Genomic DNA, 20389 nt, shown 5'->3' on the forward strand with positions numbered 1-20389 from the left:
TTCCTAGGCAACTATTTTACTCTGTTCTCTCTTTCCTCAACCCCTCAACATTCCTCCTCCATCCTCACTAGTAAACAATAACTTTGATTTTTGTTGAGAAAATAGAAGATAAATTCCCACACCTTCCATTACCATAGCTACCGACCTACCTACCAGCTTTTGAACCCGAAAACCCTTCCTTCCTTCCGTTACTGTAGAACAACTGTGCTCCTAAGGCCATTCTCTCCACTAGTTCATAGACCTCATCTCCTCTCACCTCTCTAGAAATGTCACTCCAGCAATTTCTTTTCTCTCTTTCCTGCATCGTCAGCTTTTCCTCTATACCAAATAAGTCCCATAAGCACACAACGTAATTCCTCCTATCTTTAAAAAAACTCTTCTTTTGACCTTCCTTTCTTCAAACACAGCCACAATTCCCTGCTCCACTTTTCAGCAAAACTTTGCAAAAGATTTGTTTGTATTCACTGTCACTAATTCCTCTCCTCTCATTCTCTCTTCATCAGGCTTTCCACTTCCCTGACCATCAGAGTGACTCTGTTCTTTACTTGATGTATAACCACTCAGCATAGAGCAAGTGAATGATTTACATCTATACTAGAGTGTGAAGTTTCATACACACCTGATTACCATAAGCATACAGAAAATGGCTTCGTGGGTGGAATGTCATTCCAACAGGAGAAGAGAATGATGAAGGAAATAAGAAAAGTGGAAATTTTTGTATTAATCTTGGTTTGTTGTTTTTTAGGCTCCTCACAGAGACAGTGGTATTTTTCTAGAAATAGATAAACAAAGCAGGAGCAAATCATAAGAATTTTTCCACCAATAGTACTAGTCTATGTTACAATTTTTAGAGTTTCCTGCTACTTGGATTTGGATTAAGATAGGGACAAAACCATTAACACAGCATAGAATTGGAAGGATTAGCAACTATTGGTATCTCTTTACTCTGCCTCCCCCCACCATATATGTCCATTTTATAGATGTTGAACATGAAGTAAAGGAGATTAAGTAATTTGCCCATTTATTATTTAATAATAATAATTTAATTAATAATAATTTAATTATTATTATTAAATAATAAATGTCATGGGGGGATTTATTGTAGAATCATTACTGAACTCAACAGACTCCAAGGCCCATGCTCATAACTATAATGTCAAACTACTTTTTAAAAGTGTGGATGCCTAGGCCACACTCCAATTCTGTCAGATCATGATTTTGAAGGGGATCAGAATATGCACCCCCAAGGCATGCCACTTTGGTATAAAGATTATTTTAAGCTGAAGATATTTGAGATTCAAGAGATGCAGACAAAATCCTTCCCTTATCTGACTAAAAGCAGCAACTTCTGGGATAAAAGGCTGCCATTAATTCCTCTTCAGAGCAGATCTACTCCCAGAAGGCAGAATGTGAACAAAACCTAGCCAAAATCCCTTCTCCAGGGGAGTTTTATGGCCCTGAAGGAGACAGAAAGACCACGCATACCTGTACAAACAAACATCACAAACTTCCTTATCTCCTGTTTGTTCTCCTGTAAACCATTATCTTTTCATTTTTTTTCCCTTAAGTACCTTTCTCACTCAACCCCTTAATCTATTAAGATGGCATATAACCTCCAAATTTTAACTACCTTTTGAATTATTCATCACTGACTTTCACCCGCATGTATGTGCACTGCATGCATAAATAAATTGTTCTCTTTTCTCCTGTTAATCTGTCTTTTGTCAGTTTAATTTGCAGGGCCCCAAAAACTGAACATAAGAGGGTAGAGGAAAATTATTTTTTTTCTCCCCTAAAATCATGAGGGCAGGGCTAGTTCCACTTTTTGTTCATTTAAACTAACCATTTTACAGACACTTAAATTTATATAGACCAAACTCAGCTTACATTCTCCTGAAGAATAAGCAAAGAAGCATTACTACACAAACAGCTCTGTATTTTCCATTTTCATCAAACTGAATGACAATAAGAGGCAAGACATCTATAAAGTATCAAACTATATTGTTAACCATAAATAATTTCACTGTAGCCAATTTTATCACCTTCTATTGTCAAAGATAAAAAGAACTTGGAAATAAGTTTTGCAAAGGTAAATTTTCACTATTGTGGTGTCAAGAGCAATCACCTCCGGGCTATAAGGCCTACCTGGTTATGGAAGAGGTAGACTCCAGAACTTTGCTCTTGGTCAACAAGAAATGTTACCACAGTTGAAAGAATAGTTTTCATTCCTTTTGAAATGGCAGGTAAGCAAGGTAACCATTCAAGAAATGGCTCTTTACTATAGAAACAAGAGCTTGCCTACAAAAAGAGAAAGGAAAAGTTAATGCCATTCTTGAACTATAAAAATCCTAATTAGTCCTTGTAGGCAAATAAACTAATGAACAACACTAATTGTGTTGTCATGACTGGCCACAAATAATAGTGATATATCTTTAATGCCTGTGCTTCTCTTCTGGGGGATATGAGTCCAGAAAACACGGCAAAGCATCCCTTTCTGGCATGAATTGTTTTTCTAGAACCACTGTGTGGGTCTAGATTTAACATAATTAGGTAATTATCATTAAATCTAAGTACAGGCACCACTGGGAGCAAAGAGTGATTGTTAAGCTTTTGAGTCTATAGAATTGCCATTTTTTAGATTAATAACAACCTATGAAATCATGCACAATAAAATTTCTTACTTTTTAAAATATTTAATACCATACCTCACTTAGGGTCCTGTTTCTCTCAAAGGTGATAGTAACATAATCAACTATAAAATATAAAGGTACAGATATTATAAGTAGCATCTATATTTTTAAACGTATCACTAATTAAATGATACAATTTAATTGTATCATTTACAATACAATTTTCTTGCACTTACAACAGGGCATGCCTATTGTGTCAGATTTAAACTAATTTTCCCCCCAGTTTTAGGCCATTAACTTATACAAAACAAACCTATCTTTATATTTAATTCTATTTTTATTTTATTTCATTTTATCTAATCTATATATGCTAGCTATGTTGAAAAAAGCTTATTAATAGTTCTTTAACTAAAATTTACCTTCAAAATGTTCTCTGTTAGCAAAACATCTTTCATTATACCACAGTTTTCCTTTGATGTAGTCAACCTACATAAATAAACAAAAATGTCATTTAGGCAATATGTAACCTTAAGATGTAAAAATAGAAAAACTTATAAGAAATTTTAAAAGTTCAATAGTTCAGGAATGTGAGGCAAATAAAAAAAGAAAAACTGTATGCCAGCAAAATAAAAGTTCGTAGAATGAGGACAAGGAACAAGAATATGCTTTTTGAACCACACACAAAAAAGGAATAAAAAGAAATTTCGCATGATTGCCATATGTTAATGGAAGATGCTACCATCTATGAGCTGTCTTTCCGAGGCTCTCAGGAGCTGTTGATCTTTCATTACAGTTAAAATGGGCCACATGCTTATCTTTTATTCTCCTTCAGCTGCAGCCAGGTTTAAGGAGACTTCCCAGAGGTCTGACAGCAGCAAGAAGCAATAAGAAAAAAACCCACAAAAATACAGGTTTTGAAAAATTGGTCATACGGGAGAAGCTTCCAAGAAGGTGAGATTATATATGTTGGATATGAATTATATGCAAGAATTTGAGACAGTTTTGTTATAGGTGTCAATGAAAAACTGTTGCCTGCCATATCAGTAAACAAAGGATGTTGCAGCCATCAAGCCACAACACCCACTCCGATGGTGAACCCTGAGGGAACTCAGGACGGAGACAAACGAGCTGCCCACTGCCAAGCCCTCAGTCACTGCAGCCAACCCCAAGGATGCACCCTGAGAAGACTCAGGATGACAAAGCACAGGATACTGGCCCCAGATAGCTGAGGTGCACATCAAAGGAATGATTTCAGGGAGCCCAGACTCTTGCATCTTCCCGTACATAGAAAAAGGACTAAATTCCTTAACTTGAGATATCTGGTTTTCTTTAATATACAGTAATCTTTTGATGTTCCGACTACCTGGTCTTTGTTGCAAAAACTCCTAAATATCCTCCTCCTCCCTTAGCTCTTAGGAGCAGTCTCTCAGAGCTATCTGAGAGTCTGTGTCCCAGGCTTATGTCCTCAGTTTTGTCCACTGAATAAAACATAACTCAACTTTTAGGTTGTGTATTTTTTTTTTTTTTAGTCAACATAGGAAGATTCTGACTCTCATATTATTGTTGAGACAAAAGGAAGACCTTCTTACATTTTTAAAGACCAGTAATAAAATCTGCATAATCTGTGCATTAAAAGCCTTTAAAATGTTCTAGAATAGATTGTGGTGATGCTTGCACAACTCTGTGAATATACTAAAGGCCATTGAATTGTACACTTTAAGCGGGTGAATTTTATGCTATGTGAATTATATATTGATAAAACCGCTGAACAAACAAAAAAGCCTTTTAAAATGGAGTGGACAATACTTTATTTGAATTTCAACCTATGGTTTTATATCAAATGAGCCTTTTGAGTTCTCATATAAATCTTCAGTTTTTCAGGATGCCATAATTATCATGATTATATCTGGGCAATTAGTATAGAATCTTTATCGGGCTCTGATTCCTTTTTTACTCTTTAGATTCCTTCTTTTTTTTTTTTTTTTTTCCTACCTGGAATAAAACTCGTAATAGTCCAGTGAATATCCTTGGGGATAATTTAATCTGATCAGGCTGACTTTATTCCAAGGATGAGCTCATGCCCCAGGCCTGATTTAGAGTCACAAAGATGGGTCAGGAATGAACACACGATCCAAGTCAGGTTAATGAGTCGGCCCTGAGGCTTGCTGGAACCACTGGGGAAGAGATACTTCATTCCTGTGGGGAGTGCTAAACTGATGGCACATAAACCTGGTTGCTATTCTTACTGACAATTGGAGAAAACCCACTGAGAATGAAGCTAATGTAGAGGAAATCAGACTCAAATGCTGAGAAGACAGGGTCGGACGGACATCTGTTAGGCACTAAATCCAGTCATGTCTGGAAGCTGGATTCATTCACTCCTTGAATTCCCTGTTCACATGAGCCAACAACTTCCTCTCCTTTGCTAAAATCAGTTTTAGTCTGGTTTCTGTCATTTGCCTTCAGAAGTTTCTGACTATCTGTTTGGGGAGAAAACACAGCTTTTTTTTTTTTTTTTTTAAGTTGCTACTTTGATTCGTGAACCGGGCTGAGGTTTTTTTAATGCAATGTCATTTAATCACTTCACCTCTAAGAGGTAGATATTGTCATGCCCTTTTTAAAATGAAGAAATTGAGGCCCAGAGAGGTATATGACTGCTCAAATTTCCATGCTGCATGGCTACTAAGCTCGTCCAAGACTGGACTCCTGTCCATCTTCATTTATTCACTCATGGATTCTGCAAATATTTATTGAGACAGCCTATCTACAAGGCAGCCTAATAATAGCATACAATAGTAAATAGGATAGTTCTTGACATGAAACCTAAAGTCTGGTGAGGTTAGTCAGAGGGCTCAACAGATAAAATAGGGTGACAGATGACAGCAATTGGTATTGAGAGGTTTGAGACTTCATATTGCACTCAATATACATTGAGGATAGATGTATAACAGATTTTGCCTCACGCCAAGTTCCCAATTTAGGGCCTTTGCACCTCTTTCTAGACATATTTTGTTGAAATCATTTCTTCAAATCATTTGAGTTTCTGCTTAAATTTCACCTCCTTGGAGAGGCCTGCTATAATCACCATGCTTAAATACAATATTATCTTCCCTTCACTCTCTATTTCTCTTTCCTGCTTTAATTTCAATAAACGCTTGTTACTTTCTATAATCATATTCTGCATATATTTGTGTACTTGTTCATGGTCTATCTCCCTCAGGAGAATGGGAAGCTACAGGAGAGTCAGGACTTTATCTGTCTTGTTCACTATGGAATCTTCTTTGTCTAAATAAGCCTGGCTCAACAAACATCTGTTGAATAGATGAATAAGTGAATGAATAAATCACCAAGTATTAACTCCTTCAAATTCCTGGCTGGACAGCCACATACACCCCATTCTTACTGTCCTTCCTTCAATCATTTTAGAAGAGGTCTTTTCCAAAGGTAAATCCCTATACTTTTAAGAATAAGTTCACTTTCCCCCTTTCTTTCCCCTGCCACACGACCTCACTATCTTTGGAACACTTGTAGTTTCCCTCTCCCTCATCACTACCAGAAACCCCTGAGTTTTGCTGAAATATTTTAGCTCAAGAGGATTTATTTTAATATCCTTGTAAATGGTAAAAAGCTCTATGAAGGGCAATTTGTGATTGTCTTTTAATATTGCACAAGCATTTACTCCTTGATGTGTGAATCCAAGTTCCAGGAATGTATTGTACTGATATACCCAGACATGTACAAACTTGCTTGGTACAAATTATTAATGGTAGCCTTGTTTGTAATACAAAAGCAAAAGATTAGAAAACTACCCAAGTATTCGTCAATAGGAGACAGGCTAAGTAAACTCTGGCTAAGTTCACACAATGGAATATTTGCAGCTATTAAAAAAAAAAAGAAGGGCAGGCTTAGGTCTGGTAAAAAGCACAAACAAACAAGGTTCCTGTCTCACTTACAGCTTACATTTCTAGGTCTGTCTTTATTTCTGGCATCCCACTCCTTCACGGGAGTCTCTGGATAGTAAGCTCTCCTGATGCCTTATCTGTGACAATTTCTTTTCTTCACCCTCATTCTTGAATGATATAGTTTAGCTAGGTTTGGAATTCTCTCTTGACAGTTTTCCCCCTTGCTCTTTCTGATGTAAATCACTTTTGCCTACCTGGCCTCCCCAGTTCTCAGCTTCACGTTTCTTCCAGTCAGTACAGCAAGAAGTCAGTTCCTTTTGCTTCCTGAGAAATAAGTGCCCCTTTGCTTTAGACAGTGTGAATGAGTGTGCGTGTGTATGCACAGGTGAGTGTGTGCCCACAGGCCTGTATGAGGACAGAATGGGGAGGAGACATGGAAAAAGGCTAGAAATGCTCATAATTTTGTTGTGCTTTCCAAACTAAAGTATGTTTATATGTTGATGGGAATGACCTAGTTGAATCTCAGAACTTGACCTTGTAACACAGAGGGGAGATAACTGATGGAACAAAATCCAGAATCAGAGCTGTAGAATCAGAGTTTACATGGTACTTGTATCAAATTAGAAAGAGTGCCCCGGGACTTCCCTGGGGGCGCAGTGGTTAAGAAACCGCCTGCCAAGGCAGGGGACACGGGTTTGAGCCCTGGTGCAGGAAGATCCCACATGCTGCTGCGGAGCAACTAAGCCCGTGCGCCACAACTACTGAAGCCCGCGCGCCTAGAGCCTGTGCTCCGCAACAAGAGAAGCCACCACATGAGAAGTCTGCGCTCGCTGCAACTAGAGAAAGCCCGCGTGCAGTCAACGAGGACTCAGTGCAGCCAAAGATAAATAAATAAAATAAATAAATTTATTTAAAAAAAAAAAAGAAAGAGTGCCCCTTTCTCCAGGTAGGCACAGACCCACACGGGGGTGGGGGGTAAGCGGATTGGGGAGTCAAGTGTTAGCCATATTTCGGCTCTCACTATCTTTTCAACTGGGTGTCCTTGTGCAGAACGCACTGAACAACCACAGCAATCCTGGACAGAACATATAAAAATGGGGTGGGGACCACCTCAGAGACAAAGAGGGGGCATTTCCTTCTTTGAAACAGAAGGGGATATCATTGCTTAATGGTTACTGGAAATATGTGTTTTTAGTTCAAACTGTAAATAATATTATAGTATCAGCAATAATAATCTATATTATGAATTCTTGTCTTGCACCTCATTTCTTAGGTCACCAAGGAATCACATATCTTTTAACCAACCCTTGGAAATTGAAAGCTTCTTACCCTTTCGAAACCACAAAAGTCTGCCCTTGAAAACTAGAAGAAAGAAAAAAAGGAATTTTAATCTTTGCTTGTAAATCAGAAGGCATCACAAAACAGCAATTTAAATTATACTAAAGGAGATGATGTTTTTTACATCCCAGCAGTTAGGAGTATCAAACACTAAAACCAGCTTCTTAAGTAGTTTGCACAGTATCTTGGAGATTTCCCCCTCAGTCTTTGCCTTGTTCCACCATTTGATTAATTTATTTATACTTTAACTTAATTCCAGAAAGGATTTGAGATCAAAACCCCACCTTTTAATGATTTAAATGGAGGAGTTAAGAAGTGTATAGGAAGAAACTAGGTCGACCAACGACTGGGGTTTAGGAAGGCACATCCTTATCCCACTATTTTCTCCATGGCCACTCTGTCTTCTGCCCAGCCCAGTGCAGCCCCTAGACCAGGCCCTCAGGATGTACAGCCCACACCTAATTCTCTGTGCTTTGACCTCAGGTCACTGCTCCTGGCTGTTTCAACTCTCTTCTTTAGCAACCACATGATAAGCACATAAAAGGCCAGATCTATTAGTTTTCTGAGCAACAAATGATACTTTCTTAGAGATAATGAGGAAGAAGGAAGGTTGTGAATATTCGTAAACCTGAAAAAAGGTAATAATTACCATGTATAAGAAATAACTACTTCTTAACCAATACAATCATCCCTTCTACACTTCCCCAATCTTTTCTCCTACTGTTCCTAAGACTTTATTACTGTTCTTATTTCTGTTGAGGTAATTTTGAGAGCTATTTATTAACATACTTAAGAATTGATTTCCCTTCTCTCAATCCCAAAACTTACTTTTAATTACTTTATTTATTCATTTATTAATGTCTCTTTTCAATGCTTTATTTTGGAGCAGATGGGAGTGACAAAGCAGAAGCTGCGGAAGCGCTTTAAAACAAAAAACATGAAAAAACAAACAAACAAACAAAAAAACTGGTGTCGAAGCTTTGATATAGCCATTTAAGAATAAAAAGAAAAAACTCATCAGAAGGACATAATTTTAATTTATGTTATTTTGTAATACTATATCTGGCTTTATGTACCTTAAAGCATTTTGGGAACATATATGACTATTTATAAGTATATAAGGTATTTTCTATGTGAATTATTTGAAACGTCTCATAAATTTGTATAGCAATAAAGCTAGCACTATTTCCAAATGATATATTCAACACTATAAGGCAAAGTAAAAAGTCACTATATTACGCTTTTACGTTTTTTAAAAGGAAGAAGCATTTTAGTTCTAAGATACACCACACATAACTCAAGTATCCACTATTTCTACTTTATGTCACAGAAGATATTTAAGGTTATTAGTTACAGAGCAATTCACCTACCATTAAGACAGAGGAGGATGGATAGCGAAGATCTCCACTTACAAAAAGACCCAAAGAAGTGAGGATAACTAAAAAATGATTTGTTAAAACCATATCCACCACGGAAAGCTCTGTGTGTTCTAAAGGAAGAAATCATACCATGGGTTAAAAAGTAAGGAAAAAGTGATGTCCTCAGCAAAGCAAAGACATTTCATAAATATCCATCAAGTGTTGATGTAAAGGAAATGCTGAAGATGAAGGCACTGTTAGAGGAATTACCTTCTCCAACTTGGGAATAGACCATGTCTGTCAGGTTATACCACGTGGTATCATCATAATTCCAAAATCCAGAAAAGCTGAGGCCTATGTAAACACCTACCATGAGAGAAAAGGGAAATTAAGGCAACACAACTTTGCAAAGTGAGTCACCAACTCCTAAGGTGCTAGGTCTTTAGTAGGCAGAGCCTGCATCTGCCCCACCTTCCAGCCCACTCTCCACCCCTGCCTCAACTCCCCTCCCTCAGTTTGAATCTCACTTCCCCCAGCACTGGAAGATAAAGTAACTTGGGTTACACCACAGGAGTTTAGCCAATCATCTAATTATTAAGGATTTTGTTTTGTATTGAAGGGGATCAGAATATGCCACCCCCAGAATATGGCACTTTGGCATAAGGATTATTTTGAGCTGGAGGCAACTGAGAATCAACTGATGCAGGAAGAGTTCTGTGCCTCCCCTTGCCTGTCTAAAAGCAGGGCATTTTCTAACCACCTCACTCTGTATCAGGAAGAGAAGAGAGAGCAATCTTATCACCAGAGACAGGGAGACACCAAGATGAGTTTGCATAAACAGACTTTACTAAAATAACTCTTATCTCCCATTAGTCCACCCACATATTTCCTTGTCACTTCTCCACAATTTCTTGTCCCTCGAGGCCTAGACCCCTTTCCTTTGTTAAGATGGTACATAAGTCCCCAAGTTTAACCACTTCTTTGAATTTCTTTTCTGTAAGCTCTTGTGAATATAAATATTAATAAAAATTGCATGTCTTTTCTCCTGCTAATGTCTTGGTTAATTTGTAGGCCCCCAATCATAACCTAAGAGGGTACAGGAAGAGCTTTTCCGCCCTGACAATATCCGTCTAAGCAAAAATATGTCCCTATTTCAAGAATATAATTATAGTCAACAGTACAAAAACTCCAAAGAAGAAAATTAAAATGTGAACCCCAAGAGGGAAGAAACTATGTTTGATTTACTTATAAAGTGATTTACTTTAATATTTGTGATTTTAAAAATAGAAAAAAACTATTAATATGAGAATATTAAACCTATTAAAACTTATGAGAACTTATTAAAAGGAGACTGAGCATGTTGGAAATACTGAAAGCGCTTTGCTCCTTGATCTCACCTTTCCTTGGCCATAGCTAGGAATGCTTAGAGCCTTTTGTGTTTTATTTATTTTTTAAATTCTTATCTAGTTATTTCTTTTAATATTTGTTCTTTGGGTTTTTTTATTTATTTATTTGGCTGTGCCACCCACACAGCACGCGGGATCTTAGTTCCCCCACCAGGGATCGAACCCACGCTCCCTACAGTGGAAGCACGGAGTCTTAACCACTGGACCGCCAGGGAAGTCCAGAGTCTTTTGTGTTTTAAATGCAGAACATTAATCTGAAGTCTAGTCAACAGGCATAACTATGGGGGCGGTGGAGGGTAGAGGGTGCCTGAAGAGAGTTGATAATCCAATGCACATGCTTTGTTTCCAAAAGATGAATGTAGGATCACTCGTATTGTGAAGTGTGTGTTTTAACTCCCAGCTCTTTTCTGTGTAGGGAAAGATGTAGAAGGAAATGTTATCATCATCCACTTTTTCCAGAAAGAGGAAAGCTAAAGACAAGCTTGTGCCTTTCTAAGCATGAAATCTAGTTCTGCAGATAACACTACACTATATTCTAAGTGGGGATGATTATAGGTATCCAGCATATCACATGATTGGATTCCTGCAAAGTCCAGAAATATTTAATGGAGAAGTAAGCAGTAAAATAAATGCTTTATTCTGGTTGATATTTTAGCCTGAAATTAAGTTATAGGCCACTCTCTATGACACACTGGCCATAATTGCACCCCAGGGTTACAGAAGCTGATGTAGATTTTGCAAAGATTTTGGATTTTATTCTAATGGGCAAAGGGAAGCCACTGGAATGTCTGAAGCAGGAAAATGATGTGATTTGTTTTACAATTGAGATCACTGTGGTGGCTGTATGGAGGGTGAGTTGTACCAGGTTTAGAAACAGGGAGACCACTTAAGAGGCTGTGAATTAGTCTCGTGGAAAACCAATGCTGACTTGACAAAGATTTTAGCAGAAGAGAGAAGTGGTCACACTGAGGATAGACACTGGATGTGGCATCATCCTGGAATGCCATCAGAGTAAGAACAGTCAAGAGTGTACGCTAGATTTTATTTTTGAGTAATTGGATATGAATCGGGATGAAGAATACTGGAGGAGAACAGATTTTAGAGGGAGATGAATCAAGAGTTCTGGCTTAGACTTGTTATAGCTGAGATGCTCATTAGACATCGAGGAATTGTAAAACAGACAACTGAATATAGGAATTTAGTTTCAAGGAAGTGGCCAGCACCAGAAATACAAATTCAGGGATCATTAGCCTGAAGGTGGCATTATTACCAGAGGACTGGATTAAGTTTCCCAGAAAGAATCTGGTTACATAAGGAGAGTCGAGGACAAAGCCCCATTTCATCGACACTTTAGGGGTCACAACAAAAGAGCAGGCTTAGAAAACTAAGGAGTGATCAATGAGGTAAGATAAATGTAACTGAAGGTGGTGTCAAGAACCCAAGAGAATAAAGTGTTTTGAGGAGAAATAAAGTGGTTAACTGTGTCAAATTCTGCTGGGAGGGAAAGTAGAATGAGGATAAAGAATTGGCTGTTGGAATCAGCAACATGGAGATCACGGGTAATCTTGGGAAGAATTGTTTCAGAACAGTGATGGCAACAATCCGATATGCAGTGAAATGAAGATAAAATGGGAAGTGGAAAATGTAGCACCACCTACAATAAATTCTTCCCATACATTTTGTCTGAAAGAGAACAGAGGGATGAGGGATAGTGGTAAGGTGAGATAAATGAAGATTTTGGCTAAGATGGGGGATTTTAGGGTATGTTTGTATGCTAATGCCTCTCATCCAGTAAAGAGGGAAAGCATGGTGATACGGGAGAGAAAGATGAGAACTGCGGGACAGATGCAGGAGCAAGGTTCTCCAGATGACTGGGGAGAATGGGATGCAGGACACGAGGGGTGAGGAGTGGCCTTTGGTAGCAACAGAGACACTTCTCACGATGCAACAGGCAAGAAGGCAAAGCACGCAAGTACAAAGGCAAGTAGGGTGGCAGACGCACACAGGAGTGATGATGGAGTGCCTTGCGATCAGTCTTGGTCTTCTACATCAAGTAGTAAAGGCATAGCTGAGACTGGAGAAGGAAAGGAGGTGAGGTAGAGTGTTTGAGGAGTGGGAAGAGGTGTGACAAGGTCATTTTGCAGAGTGGGAAAATAAACAAACCAGGGAAGAGAGATAAGATTTCTGGGCAGTGCTGAGTACCCACTTGGGACTTGTGATCATGAATTTATAGTGAGACCACTTCGTGGAATTTTAAAGTGAGACTGGTGTGCAACTTTTTTCTAGTAATATTCTGCTATTCCAGTGGCAGAGAGGTGGTTTTAAGGAGAGTTGGGATTGAGCAGGCAAGGAAGAAAGAGAAGGGCAAAGAAGTTACAGAAGTATTTATAAGGAGAGACTATGAAAATTATGGTGAAAAAGTTAAGGATGTTGAGGAGTGAAAAAAGTGGTAGAAACAACATATTGAAGTCTCCATGAAATCAAAGAAATGTCAGAGTGTGAGTACTAGGTAGACTGAAAGAATAGAAGGTAGTGGGCAGAGCGTGAGATGGTTGTCGTGAAGATTTTGGACACAGTTACAACATCAGAGACAACAAGGTCAAGAAAATGACCACGGAAGTAAGATGGGGGAAAGATCATTGGAGGAGAGGAGGCCTTGAAAGCATGGGTCCATATGGGTGGTGAAATCACCAAACATAGTGACAAAAATAAGGTGGAGAGGAAGGCAGGGGTCCAGACGCTAAACTCATCCATGAGTGTGAGTGACGGGAAGGTCATCATAGGCTGCCAACCAAGAAGAGTTAGAGGGAGTAAAGTCTGAGTTCAAAGGAACTGGGCATTCTGAATGAGAAAACAGGAGTAATTATTAATAAGTAGCCCTTAAGGAACAAGGACAATGACCCTTGAGACTCAGGCATGTGACATGTGAGAGGGCCGCAGGGGAAAGAATGTTAACTGGGAGTGGCCAGATTACTCTTTATGGCAAGAAAGTTAAGGGACCATTCTGAGAAAAGATTAGTAGTACAGGGGAATTTGCTGATGACAGACCACAAATTCCAATGAATGGATTTGGGTAGATGGAGAGGGACAGAAGTTTGGGTGAATTTAAAGGAAGTCCAGAACAGTATGTGGGATAGAGTAACCATAAATGACCTGGAGGCTTAGGTTTCTGGTGGTGACATAGAACTGGGGTGAGAGGCATGATGGTGTTAGGAGTGTCATAGAGTTCTTGAGAAAGGTGGGTAATAAGTCGAAACTGGAACACATGGGGCTCCTGGATACCTGTTCCCACCATTAACTCCATGTGGGATGAAACCCGGTGGGTGGACAAACCAGGGCCTCACAAAGAAACTGCTAGTTAGGCTTGATACTGTGGGAACTTATTTTCTGCTTCAGCACAGTGGGGGACAGCTGGGGGAAAAGGTGGTTTCATCTAAAAACAGGTTTCCAAACTGTTTCTTTTCTTGAGATGTTGAAGTGATCGGGTGAGTGAGACCCCAAGGAGTCGAGACTGCCCCTTCTCTCCTATGACTCTCAGGGGTGTGGCAGGATGCAGAGACTGGTTCTTTTCCTGTGACTCACAAAAGTAAGGCAGGTTTGGACAGAGAGGAGGAGGGGGCCCTAGCCTGGCATCTGTGGAACAAAGGTAGAAAAGGAGTTTCCATCTGGTTGAGAGAGAGGAAAAAGAGACACAGGCTCTCTAAACTAATTCAGCACAAGCAGGCACTCCAAGCTAGAGGTATCTAAAAGACTGCAAGACATTAGGAATTCAAAGAAATCTGGGGCAAGGCTATCTGTCTATTCCTATACCAGTGCATACTGCTTGAATCTATTACTTTATAATAAGTCATGGTAGGCAACCTATTGTGCTTTTTATTCTTCTTTAAAATTATGTTTGTTATTCATGTTGCTTTATTCTCCCACCTGAATTTTGGGATTGGCTTATCAATTTCCACACACACAAAATACTGCTGTAATTTTTCTTGGACTTGCATCAAACTGATTGATAAACTTGGAGAGAATTAACATCTTTACAATACCAGAAGTTCCTGTTCATGAACATAAAATACATTTTTTAGTCTTTTTTTATAGCCTTCATTAAAGTTTTATAATTTCTATACAACAGGCCTTGCAAGTCGTTTTTTGTTTATTTCTAGGTCCCTACTGGGGTTTATTACTTTCTGAATAGGATTTTTTAAATTATAATCTTTAATTAGTCTTTGGTGGAGTGGTTTTTATATATTGTTAATATGTTCCTCAATTCCATAGCACTCCCATATTTGTTCTGATAGTTTGTTGATTCTTTTGGATTTTTATATAGATACACATATAATCTATGAGTAATAAAGTTTTGTTTCTTATCTTTTAATTCTTTTTTTCCCTCATATTTATTAGATTTGGGGACTAGGAGGTCATCAATGACCTAAGAAAAACAAACTAGAACAAGATGATTAGTAATTGAAATGTATAAGGATGCTATTAAATATTACAACAGTAACTGAAAAACACATATGTAACAAATAAAATAATGTGATAGCTTAGAACAACTTTACCTATTCACATATGGCAGGCATAGAAGATGGATTAGAAATGCAATGAATAATCTCTGGGAGAGAGGAACATATTAACAGAGGGCAGAGTATCAAGGAAATTTGGAGAGACACTAAAGTCACTAGTAACATGGCAAAAGTCACAGAGAAAAAAGTTTATCACACTAGCAGGTAGACAAGGGAAAGTGATGAAGAGTAAGTTCTTAGGTGTTTTTAGGAGACATTTTCACTCCATTATGCCTATGTGTTTAACTTGTACTGCCAGTTAAACATCACTGTAATAAAATACAAAACACCACCTCCAAATTTGAATAAAGCCGCAAACTTACCATCAAGTGTTGTGTTCATAATGAAGCCAAGTAACACTACATCATTGGCACATGGGCACTTTGTCGTTTTGAGATCTACCACATGTGGATATAATTTACTGATGTCGTTTTTTGTCATTATAGTCCCAAGTTTCCACTGAAGAATAGGTTCTGTGGAAATCAAATTTTGGTGTTCAAGTTGTGGCAGCACTCTTGAAAATAGAACATTACTGTTTTCTTTTTTTTGTCTTTAAAAAGTTTTTAATTTTTATAAATTGAAATACAGTTGATTTACAATGTTGTGTTAATTACTGCTGTACAGCAAAGTGACTAAGTTATACATATACATACATTTTCATATTCTTTTCCATTATGGTTTATCACAGGCTATTGAATATAGTTCTCTGTGCTATACAGTAGGACCTTGTTGTTTATCCATTCTAGATATATCAGTTTGCATCTGCTAATCCCAAACTCCCAATCTGTCCCTCTCCCACCCCCCTCCCCCTTGGCAACCAGCAGTCTATTCTCTATGTCCGTGATTCTGTTTCTTAGATAGGTTCATTTGTGTCATACTTTAGGTTCCACATATAAGTGATATCATATGATATTTGTCTTTCTCTGTCAGACTTACTTCACTTAGTACGATAATCTCTAGTTGCATCCATGTTGTTGTAAATGGCATTATTTCGTTCTTTTTTATGGCTGAGTGATATTCCATTGTATATATGTACCACATCTTCTTTATCCGTACATCTGTCAGCAGACGTTTAGGTTGTTTCCATGTCTTGGCTATTGTGAATAGTGCTGCTATGAACACAGGGGTTGCGTGTACCTTTTTGAATTATGGTTTTGTCTGGATATATGCCCAGGAGTGGGACTGCTGAATCATATGGTAATTCTATTTTTAGTTTTCTGAGGAACCATACTGTTTTCCACAGTGGCTGCACCAACTTACATTCCCACCAACAGTGTAGGAGGTTTCCCTTTTCTCCACACCCTCACCAGCATTTCTTATTCATAGACTTTTTAATGATGGCCATTCTGACCCACGTGAGGTGGTACCTCATTGTAGTTTTGATTTGCATTTCTCTGATAATTCATAACTGCTTTCTTTTATGGGTTTTAAAGGCACTATGTAAAGGAACTGTTCCATGTTCTAAAAAATGGGTGTATTACCTCACTTTTCATCAGTTAAAAATAGGTTGTCAATTCTTATTTTCCAGAGTAGGAGGAATAAAGTCTAATTTCCTTGAAGGGGGCCTGGCAAGGTCATACTGCAGAAGAGCAGGTGAGGTGGGAGATACTGCTTTGAACATCTTTGCAAAATACAATTGGCCACAGGATCTATCCCTAGAAATGGAGTTGCTGGATCACAGGGTTTGCACATTTATAGCATAGAAAATAACTTCTGCTTTGAGAGGCCACACATTTACTTTCTGTTCACTTTCTCAATCCCATAGAGAGCAGGATATATATATATATATATATATATATAAAGAATAAATCTAGAAAAGCAATAGGGAACAGGGAAAGTTGTCATCAGTGGCCAAGATACTTAGAAGGATTTCTGGAAGATACAAAGGAGTTAGGGAGGGACAAACAGGAAAAACCAATCAGAGGTAGGACAACGCAGCAATCTACTCTTAGATATACAAAGGGTTGGAGCTGGATAAAGTCAAATTTTAAAGCATGAGAAATGGGAGGATTTTTTTTTCTGAAAAAATGAGAAAAGAGAATACAAAAAGTAAGCAAGGACAGTTTGACAGAGTACTGCTGTCCAAATTTCAAAAACAGTCAAAGGACTTTTAGAATAGAGACACAATCACTCTGTAGCTGTTTACATTTCTGCATCGTGAATCTCCTCATCAAACTTTCAATAAAATCTGCTACAAAACCAGAGACTTTAGGTGATATATGCTTCACTTTGTGCAAAGCAAGAAAAGGAGCTAAGTTTCCATCTGGGTTGACATAGTGTAGCACGGCGACAGCCAAGAAGAAGAGACACAATTTATAACCAAACTAATTCACTCTGAAATTCAAAGAAATCTGGGGTAAGGCAGTTGACTTTCCAGGGTATAGCATATGTGTACAATTAATGACCAGATCTTAGAGGACAGGGAGATTTGAGCTTGTATCTGGGACATGATTGCACTGAATCGAAAATGCCTCTTTACCCATGTGGTCTATTTTAAACGTTTTAAGAATGAGGGAGTGATCAAAAGTCTTGACTGCTGAGAAGCTAGAAAAGAGACGGAAAAGTGACCAATGTGAAAGTGACTGGTGATTGTATTAACAGCAATTTTAGTGGAGTAGTCTGGACTCCGGATTAGAGATGAGGAATTAGGGACAATATTTTTCAACATCTCATTTGAGATAGGTAATGAAGAAAGTAACTGTAACTCTAACCTTAATGTTTGATTGCTACTTCCCAATGTTTTCTCCTCACGACTTCAGGATCTCAGAAAATGATACCACCATCCACTTGATTGCTCAAGTAAGAAATCTAGGATTCATCCTTAATATCTGTGTCCTTCGTTCCCAGTCCACCCAGAGGTCATATCAGCTCTACTTCCAAACTGTATCCTGAAGACTCTGACTTCTCACCATCTCCACTGCTCGTCCCACAGCCCAAGTACCCCAGACCATCTCCTGCGTGGACTGTGGTGACAGCTGCCAACCAATTTCCCTTATTTCATTCTTGTCCTCCTTCCTCGACAGTTCTCTACACAGCAGCCAAAGTGATCTTTTTCACAGAGCAGAAGTCGGAATTTATCACTGTCCTGCTTTAAATACTCCAGTGGCTTTTCATTATAATTAGAATAAAATCCACACACTTTACCGTGGTCTCTGCCAGTCTCTCTACACTCACCCCACATCACTCTGTCATTTACTGTACCCCGACGACACTGGCCTCCTCTCTGCAGCTGCAACCTTTAAGAATTATTCATTCTTCACGGTGGCTGCACCGATTTACATTCCCATCAACAGCGCACAAGGGTCCCTTTTCTCCACAGCCTTGCCAACACTTGTTACGTCTTGACTCTACAATAATAGTCATTCTGACAGGTGTGAGGTGATAGCTCACTGTAGTTCTGAGTTGCACTTCCCTGATGATCAGTGAGGTTGAGCATCTTTTCATGTGCCTGTTGGTCATCTGCATGTCTTCTTTGGAAAAATGTCTATTCAGTTCTTCTACCCATTTTTAAAATCAGGTTTTTCTTTTTTTTTTATGTTGAGCTGTATGAGTTCTTTGTATATTTTGGATGTTAACGCCTTATCAGATATATAATTTGCAACTATCTCCTCCCATTCAGTAGGCTTTTGGTTTTGTTGATAATTTCCTTCGCTGTGCAAAAGCCTTTTTGCAATAGCTGATGCGATGTGGTCCCATTTGTTTTTGGCTTTGGTTTCCCTTGTGTGAGGAGAAAGATCCAAAAAAATACTGCTACAACTGATGTCAAAGACTGTACTGCCTACATTTTCCTCTAGGAGTTTTATGGTTTCAGATCTTACATTTGAGTCTTTAATCCATTTTCAGTTATTTTTGTATAAGGTGTGAGAAATTAGTCCAATATGATTCTTTTGCCTGTAGCTTTCCAATTTTCCCAAAACTAATTATTGAAGAAGCTGTCTTCTCCCCCACTGTACATTCTTGCCTCCTTTTTTGTATGGTAGATGCATTGAATGCATAAGTGTGGATTCATTTCTGGACTCTTGATTCTGTTCCATTGATCTATGTGTCTGATTTTTGAGCCAGTACCACAGTTTTAGTTACTATAACTTTACAGTACAACAATTTAAAATCAAGGAGCATGATACCTCTAGCATTGTTCTTCTCAAGATTGTTTTAATAGGGAAATATGTAAACATGTAGCTGATTCACTTTGTGATACAGCAGAAACTAACACAACATTGTAAAGCAATTATACTCCAATAAAGATGTTTAAAAAAAAAAGATTGTTTGGGCTATTCAGGGTCTTTTGTGTTTCCATATATATTTTAAAATTACTTGTTCTACTTCTGTGAAAAATGCCATTAGTATTTTTTTTAAACATCTTTATTGGAGTATATTTGCTTTACAATGGTGCATTAGTTTCTGCTGTATAACAAAGTGAATCAGCTATACATAAACAGACATCCCCATATCTCCTCCCTCTTGCATCTCCCTCCCACACTCCCCATCCCACCTCTCTAGGTGGTCACAAAACACCGAGCTGTTCTCCCTGTGAATGCAGCTGCTTCCCACTAGCTATCTATTTTACATTTGATAGTGTATATATGTCCATGCCACTCTTCTCACTTTATCCCAGGTTACCCTTCCCCCGCCCTGTGTCCTCAAGTCCATTCTCTACATTGGCGACTTTATTCTTGCCTGCCCCAGGTTCTTCAGAATCTTTTTTTTTTTTAGATTCCATATATATGTGTTAGCATACAATATTTGATTTTCTCTTTCTGACTTACTTAACTCTGTATGACAGACTCTAGGTCAACCACCTCACTATAAATAACTCAATTTCATTTCTTTTTAAGGCTGAGTAATATTCCATTGTATATATGTGCCACATCTTCTTTATCCATTAATCTGTCGATGGACACTTAGGGTGCTTCCATGTCCTGGCTATTGTAAATAGAGCTGCAATGAACATTGTGGGACACGACTCCTTTTGAATTATGGTTTTCTCAGGGTATATACCCAGTAGTGAGATTGCTGAGTAATATGGTAGTTCTATTTTTAGTTTTTTAAGGAACCTCCATACTTTTTTAAAGTAACAATTTACATTCCAACTAACAGTGCAAGAGGGTTCCCTTTTCTCCACACCCTCTCCAGCATTTATTGCTTGTAGATTTTTTTTTTTTTTTTTTTTTTTTTTTTTTTGCGGTACGTGGGCCTCTC

The 20389-nt window shown here is 38.3% G+C and overlaps 1 protein-coding gene across 1 annotated transcript in view; it reads right to left on the reverse strand.

Moving 5' to 3' along the window:
• CATSPERB (cation channel sperm associated auxiliary subunit beta) overlaps positions 1–20389 on the reverse strand; it is a 138960-nt gene that overhangs the window by 81427 nt on the left and 37144 nt on the right. The window contains exons 7-14 of the mRNA XM_024130972.2: positions 15514–15663; positions 9499–9594; positions 9241–9359; positions 7862–7894; positions 3050–3116; positions 2706–2752; positions 2146–2298; positions 620–772 (exon numbers count right to left, since the gene is read on the reverse strand). Coding sequence (XP_023986740.1) covers positions 620–772; positions 2146–2298; positions 2706–2752; positions 3050–3116; positions 7862–7894; positions 9241–9359; positions 9499–9594; positions 15514–15663 — 818 coding nt within the window. The remainder of the gene's footprint in view (positions 1–619; positions 773–2145; positions 2299–2705; positions 2753–3049; positions 3117–7861; positions 7895–9240; positions 9360–9498; positions 9595–15513; positions 15664–20389) is intronic.

This window comes from Physeter macrocephalus, chromosome 11 (genome assembly GCF_002837175.3).
Source record: "Physeter macrocephalus isolate SW-GA chromosome 11, ASM283717v5, whole genome shotgun sequence".
Taxonomy (NCBI): domain Eukaryota; kingdom Metazoa; phylum Chordata; class Mammalia; order Artiodactyla; family Physeteridae; genus Physeter; species Physeter macrocephalus.